At 42.4% G+C, this 7,922-nt stretch overlaps 1 protein-coding gene across 1 annotated transcript in view; it reads right to left on the bottom strand.

Moving 5' to 3' along the window:
• The window catches only part of LOC108576977 (carbonic anhydrase-related protein 10), a 233,343-nt gene that overhangs the window by 34,543 nt on the left and 190,878 nt on the right, over nucleotides 1–7,922 (bottom strand). The window contains exon 5 of the mRNA XM_017940053.1: nucleotides 7,087–7,182. Within this exon, the coding sequence (XP_017795542.1) occupies nucleotides 7,087–7,182 (96 nt within the window). The remainder of the gene's footprint in view (nucleotides 1–7,086; nucleotides 7,183–7,922) is intronic.

The following is a 7,922-nucleotide window of genomic DNA, read 5'->3' as shown; positions in this document are numbered from 1 at the left end:
CCGAAAGTCGCTCCCGAAAATTGCACAATGTTGCAAACCGGGGCGTCGTGCAACAATGTGCGATTTTCGTGGACAACAAAGTTGCAAACCCAGAACGCGTTTGCAACAATGTGCAAGTTTCGGGAGCGACCTTCGGCAACAAAGTTGTAAAAGAATAATCGTGTTTGCAACTTTGTTGCCGTAAGCAGCTCCCGAAAATGGCACATTGTTGCAAAACGGGACGTCGTGCAACAATGTGCGATTTTCGTAGGCAACAAAGTTGCAAACCCAGAACGCGTTTGCAACAATGTGCGATTTTCGGGAGCGACTTTTGGCAACAAAGTTGCAAGCGCGATTACGCGTTTTGCAGCATTGTGTTTTTGTCGAGAGCGACTCACGAAATGTTTGGATTATATTTATGTATTTATTTATTACTTACCATGTATTACGTAAGCAAATGTGCTCCAAATTATATCGTGTTTTGGTATCATTTAAATCAGAAAAATGTGACAAATGTGTTGGTAAAATTTCATTCGTTACAAGTCAGAAATAAGAAAGTTTGATTTTTGAGTTAAAGGTCTCAGCTTATTCGTTTGTCCTCAACTACTTTAATGCAGAAAGCGTTTCAGAAAAAATATTAAAGATTTTCAGAGATAATATTATGCATGCAGCTATAATCTTACTGAAAGGTGGGCGGGAAGTAATCCGACAAAAGAACGATTTTTAACGCATAGAATGTCGCATGATTAGAAAAAGAAATAAAATTTGAAGAATTACAGAACGGTGTGGAAGAAAATTAGAATATATCTTCAAATTATTCATGTGATCGTAAGAAACATTCTTTTAACGATAGCAGCAATAAGACCAAAAGGAGAACAATACAAGAGGAAATAGAGAATTAAGTATATCACCGTGTATATGAAACCTGGAACAGTAGACGAAGAGCGTAGCAGAGGGTAAGGCGGAGAAGAATGTAGGTGGTTAAGTGGCGGTTCGGACGTTCTGTTCTATCCCTGCCTTACGCACGTCCCATGCGCGAAGCGACGTTACTCTTATTTTGAACGATGTACATATAGTCAACGGCCTATCATCCCAGCACGTTAAAAGAAGACTCGAGAAGACCTCTCTATTTAGATAAGCTCGGTTAAACGATCGATGGATGGTATTCAACACATTTACTTGAATAAACGTCCAAACACTAGACTACGGATTTTTATGCAAATTCGTATTTTCGCGAATATAATGAAAAAAATAGAAGCTAGATTAAGCAATTGTTTTATTCACTAAATATTCTAACGAATGCTATATCTTGTGCTTATTATGTGCATTCGGTGTATCTTTCTGCCTTGAAGTTTTCCATAAATTTCCTCTTATTAATATCTAAACACTGTACAGTAGATTGTAAATATGCAAACGAAATAAAAAAAAAAAAAAACGATTCGTTTGAAATTCAATCCACTTAAAGGATCAGACTATCGTTTATCGAAACGCGGCAAACGCGATTTGGTGCATCGTCGGGTGGGGGGATACAGTCGCGCGCGGCGCTTAAGCGGAACAGACGAAGCGGAAATCGAAGTAGTAGGACGATAGTCGGGATTAAACGTTATCGGGCGCGCTAGTGTTGCTTGCTTGCTATTTACGCGGCGCGTTGCCTTCCACGGAAAGCGAAATCTGCCGCGCGCGAGGCGGAGTTTGATCGCCTTCCCGATGCGATTATCGCGTTTCGCCTCCGCGTGGAAATTCCGCCGTGTTCGCGGCCGGATCCACGTGAAATCCTGTCGTCGCGCGGAACGATATTGCTATTTACGCACGAACGCGCCCAATGAGGTACAACCGTATTCGTTGTTAATAGACTGTTATCGATTGCCCATTGGCGAAACCGCGACTGCAACACCCACCCCGCCCCGATTCTGTGTTAGCTAAATTGTTTGGTACTCACATGCCTCTCCTCGGCCGGATTAAGACCTGCAACAGACGAAACGGTGCTGTTAGATCTAATACGAATCTCGGTTTCAAGCTTATGTCTGTGGAAACGAGCAGTGCTTTCATCTGACGACGATATTTCAGTGGGAATTAATTCTTTTTTTTTAGGTTTTTGATCGAAACAGGGTGATTCGAGATACCATAAACTTGCCAAATGAGTGGTCCACGTCTCATTGCATCCCTAATGCATCCTAAAGGACTCTCTCTCTCTCCTCGTTCTCGTCTTTTACCCGCCTCTCTGTTTCACGGTCGCCCGTTTCGTCCGCTAAAGACCGTGAAAAGACGGCGGCACGGAGTGGAAGAGGAAAGACGTAGCCGGGTGGCGGCGGAACTTCGAAATTTATTCCGGAAGTAAACGGCGCGGCTCGCGCAAAACCAGCTTCGCGCCGTCAGGAAATCTGCGCCATTAGTCGGGCATGGTTTTCCGCTCGCGCTTTCTTCTCTCCCTTCCGGTCTCGCGTCGTTAATTTTCGCGGCCCCGGCTACGAGTGATTTTGGGTAATGATTTGGAAACGATCCGGCTCGCGAGCATTTTTGTGTCATTAGCGGGGCTGCGGAAGAGCCACGCTTGGGAAAATTACGCGAAGAACACCGCTTTGGTTTTTGATGAGTGGCCGCTGCTGGTGATGGATGCTAATGAACGGCTGAAGGGGTCATGTAATACCGGAATAGCGTTTTCACTAACGGTTTAGCTGTTTTCTAATGGTACCTGAATTTGTAGCCGCGCGAGGGGTGAATTCTTACGCACCGATTCAATTAGTTTTCATTTCAAGTCATTCCGGGTGGAATAAAATGATTAGAAAGATTGAACGACAATTATGTCACTTTTTTCGGAATTTTAGATGCGAAGTAGAGTCTGATTTCTCGTTTATTTATTTGCATGGGCATGGAGACACTTCTATAGACAATAACACAGACATAGTGATTACTAGACTGCGGATTTTTATGCAATTTTATATGTTCGAGAATACAGCAAAGAAAGTAGAACTTTGGTAAAAAAAATTATTTCACCTACCAGGTAGTATGAAAAGCACCATAATTTACGTATTTTGTATATTTTTTCATATTGCGTGCATTGTGTGCAATTTTGTACCTTTAAATTTCCTATAAATGCATAAAAATCCGTAGTGTAGTGATTATAGATGCGAGTTAGCGGACCGAAAAAGCTAAGATTTATATTTATAAATACCTAAGTGATCTGCCTGCTTTCTAAAAGTTCACGACATTTCGTATAATCATTAATCATATTGAAAGAAATACTGAATTCTTGATTTGAACAATTACATGAAAAACATTAAACCATTGATTTGAATAATTGTATCGTATAATACTATTCGAGTCATGAAAAAAGCTAAGATTTGTCTTGAAAATAAACTGTCCAGGATGTTAAACGTAACCGTTTCTATAATAAAATTTGAGGGCATTTCGCATAATTATTAATAATTTCAAAAAAGAAATATTAAATATAATTTAACACGTTAAGCGCCAAGCCTGTTTTGTCTTCCTTTACGTTTAGCCCGCGATATCCGATTTCACCGATATGCTGGCGGCCAGAGATCTGTGTAAGTTTACGATAAGACTGCATGCGTTTTAATAATACTCATTAAAATTTTGTTTTTGGTAACAAGTAATATTTAGGTGCATTCTTTTATGATCTCCAAATTATTGAAAATTTATTAATAGAAGAATATAATTTTTTAAATTGTATATCGTCAGTCACCGGTGACTGACGCGGCCGACGAGAAGTACACTGTCAGGCACCGATGACTGACGCGACCCGAACGAAAAGCATACTGTCAGTCGCCGGTGACTGACGCGGTCCGAACGTAAAGTATAGTGTCAGTCGCCGGTGACTGACGCGTCCGAACGTAAAGTATAGTGTCAGTCACCGGTGACTGACACGGCGCTTAACGTGTTAAGAAACATTAAGTCACTAATTTGAATAATTATATCGTCTATTATACAGTACTGTTGGAGACGCGAAATGTATGGTTTCATGCTTGATAATTACCTAGAATATCTCACGTTATACCGAGAAAGGGTTAATAGATTTTTCTCTACAACAGCTTTCTTCTCACTTTTGCAACTGTTGTGAACAGAGGAACAATTATATACCGAGCACTCAATGCCATATATTCCGTTCCGCAACTCATACAATTAAACATCCCTACAAACTTTCCCGTGCATGTGATACAGCATTTGCGCTGGAAGTCGTCCGAACAATGTAGTTTTGGATTTAATTAACTGGACGATTAAGCACAGACAATAGATATTCCCAGTCGAGCTAGCCAAGCTTGAATACATAGATGAACAAAAATAGAAGCAGCATTCGTAGAAATATGTACACCGACAAGGGATGATTGTATTCAATATTGCAAAAGCAAACAAGAAAAATGACAGAATAAATGGTTTTCAGAATAGCAAAATTCATTCTAAACTTGTTAAAAAGGATCGTTTGATCGAAGAGTGAAACAGACATAATAGTCAGGAAAAGGGATAGAGAACGAGGTCGAAACAAGTCGATGTTTCGATAAACAGCGAAGCGAGGCGGCCGATTCTGTTGAACCATCGTGCCAGAAATCAGAAGCATAAATGCTTGTTTCCCGGTGTTTGTGGCCTTAGAACCGCGGGCTTTCCAGTTTCTTCTAGCGGAACGACGGTTTCAGAATGAGAGAGAGCAAGAGAGAGAAGCGGATCGTCGAGCCAAGAGAAAATGCGAGGGTATAAGAGCGAGGTGGAACGAGCTGGTGAAAGCAGAACGTTTCCTTCGAAACTTCGAAATTTATTCTCGGAACAAACGCCGCACAGCCGCGGAAAACCAGCCGGGTGTTCGCCTGCGAGACTTCGAAATAATTGTTCCGCAATAAGAATGTCGCCAGAACGAAATCTTCCACCCTTTCTTTCGTACGTTTTTCCTTCATTCCCTTTCTTCCTCCGTATTTATGTATTTCAACCCTTTGAAACAGAGAAACTTATTCCAAGTTGAATTAGGATCAGTTTCCCCATTCGAACAGAAAGCACGGATATTCTTGATAATTGTCGCGGTGCATTTCTCATGCTATTTCGAATTTTTCTCCTCCACAATGAAGGAACTTGCAACTTTCGCAATTTCCCCAACTTTGACTGTCGAGGTAATTATGACGGAACAATTATCTCGATCGAAGGGACACAGTAAACACGCGATACCTAGAAACTCGGGAAGAAATTTCAAAGTTACATGGAACGAAACTGTCCCTCGTCGCCGGGGCTTGTTTTTCAGTTCGATCTCTGCTCTTTCGATTCTTCCGGGAATTCTTCGTTTCTTCGCTTAATCGTTCCGTTAATCAGATTAAAGACGTGGTTCTCGTTTCGCTGTTGACGAGACCTAACGATCGCGAAATATTTTCGAATCATCTTGTTCCATTTCTGTTTATCAAGTTGTTGATGGTTTCGATTGTTTATTTATGGCCGACTATAAATACATCTCCCGTATATCTATCATCTATTCAAATATGTGTCTCATACATATTCATTTACCTAAAGTAATCCCACAGTGGCAGAGGCAAATGTTTGTTACAAAATTGATGCGAAACAGGTGGAACATACGCTTTGTCCAACAGCGTAAACACGCTCGCGCAAGATCAGCATGTTATAAAAATGTAGAATATACGTGGATAATGTGAAAAGTCGAAAATACGAAATTTCATATCGAGATTATACATTCTTTGTACTGGATCAAGTAAGGTATTTCGACCAACGAGCAGCCGAAGCGACTGAATATACAATTGTACGATACAACAACTGTGCTTCGACTGGAAATGTTTGAAATTTACCTTGAAACAACGTGAACAAATTTTTCCTCGTACGATTCGAAAGTATCCCAAAAATATCGTGTTTGTGCGGTGTTATTCAAATAACATTGTTTGCTAACTTAATTCTTCTTTATGCCTGCATGCGCACAATTGTAATCAGAAAACAGGATATCTGCACTTGGATAAAACAGCACTGTTTCCCTGGGTCGTACTAAAAAGTAGTATTTCAATCGGTTCTAAAAATAATTTTCTTTGCTTATCGAGGTCGCGTCGAATTTCTCTTCATTCTCTTATGGACACACCAGCACAAACATTGAAGATTTGAAGAACATTGCACTTGCCACTCCTAATTTTCCCCCACACTGGCATAGACAATCACGTGAACTCTAAAATTGCAAATTATAATAAATTGCATTATACATATTTTTGAAATAAAAGGGTGTGATTTCAATTTCACCCTTTATAACACCATGTGTCTAATTTTCATATATATTATAAGTCTCGTTTTCTTTTCTTTCCTTTCCTGTTGTTGAAACACAAAATTATAGTCAACCCTAATTTTTCTCGTGAGCAAAAAAAAATCAGGTTGTAGGGGGTTTTCTTTTTCCTTACTTTTTTAATAACTTTTGCTATTATTAAGTTTATGCTCTGTTAACACTATATTCAAAGTTTCTTAGCGTGCTGGTAACAAAAATTGTTATACACAGGAACTCTGGTTCTTTTTCAACCCAAAGACCTTAAGTGTATAGTCGAACTAGCGTTAAAAATGGTCACGTTCAATCACCAATCCTCAGCCGATCTTCCGATGGGCTGTGGTACGGGAATCACGACCCCGAGGTGCCTGAACGCACGGGCCCGGGGGAGGAGTCACATCCTTCCGCCGGGTCCCGGGGTGGTGGCGACCCACACGAGGAAGCCCCTCCCTCCCCCCTCGGGGGGTCGGGCGGGCACGCCCCAAGTATTGTGTGGGTCGCCGGGGCCTCAGGGCTGTCGGGCGGGGGACACGGCAGCCCAATGCACGCGGCCCGCGGTGATGGCGCCCCTCCCTCCGCGAACATCTTGAGGGAGGGGCCAGGCGTGGGGTGTGTCCGGTGGCGTTCGTTTCGAGATCCCGGGCCCACTCCGCAGCGCCGAGGAACGATCACCGTGGGGGTTTCATCCGGTACGAGTCCGGAACTACCCCGCCTCCCTCCCCAGGGGGCGGGGTGTCCACGAGGATTTCCTCCACGCACGAAAAAAAAAAAACGTTCAATCACCACACCTGGTACAACCGCATCCATTCTGAAAATCTGATGCACCAGCCATTCCACGGTAAATAATATCTTTCGCTTACCTGGACCATTAACGAAATCGCGACCAGGCCTTGACTCTTGTGTTGCGCCTCGCTCATATTGTGATACAGTTCTGCGTTGAAGCCGTACGCTTGTATCTGTAACACAGAGGTAGGAAGAATGTCAGAAAGTGGGATTTATTTGGCCGCGTAATCGCAACGCGTAGTAGTCGTCGTCGTCGTATTTCCACGGTCCGCAATTACGCCGACAAATTTCGCGTTAGCACGAACCATCCAACGAACAGATCGTGGCCGCTTTGTGGCCCGACGATACACCTGGCACATAGAAAACGCTCGCCACGAGATCGTCTTGCCGAAATTGCGCGCCGCTTCGTTTCGTGCGTGTTGTTCCGACGCTTTCGAATGAATTAATTCCCGAAAGATTTCAAAGGGATTCCCCCCCGGTCCGCTCGCCTCTACTCATGATCCTGTACATCAGGAGAATTAATCCTTCGTGCACGGGTGTAGCTCATGCCTTTGCCACGACGCGATTGTTTCCCCTCTTGATTCTATTCATCGGGTGAATGCACGCGGCCTTTAATTTTCAGATCGTTTCGTAGACACACAGGCGTTGGTTCAAAAGAGGGGAGAATTTTCCGGTGCGAATATAGAAGTGTATGATTTCTTTACTTCGGGTTACAAAGGGAGTTGGAACGTTTAAGTGTTTGTGACGATCTTTTCAGTTTAGCGATGGAATATCTAAGTGCTTGTGACGATCTATTGAGTTTAGTGCTGGAATGTTCAAGAGTTTGTGATAATCATTCCGTCACTAAACTCTAAAGATTAAGTGTTTGTGGCAATCTGTTGAGTTCAGCGATGGAATGTGTAAGTATTATACT

Source organism: Habropoda laboriosa, unplaced genomic scaffold (genome assembly GCF_001263275.1).
Source record: "Habropoda laboriosa isolate 0110345459 unplaced genomic scaffold, ASM126327v1 scaffold440, whole genome shotgun sequence".
In the NCBI taxonomy this organism is placed as follows: Eukaryota; Metazoa; Arthropoda; class Insecta; order Hymenoptera; family Apidae; genus Habropoda; species Habropoda laboriosa.
Note: the sequence above shows the minus strand (reverse complement) of the source record. Positions and strands in the feature narration are given on the sequence as shown.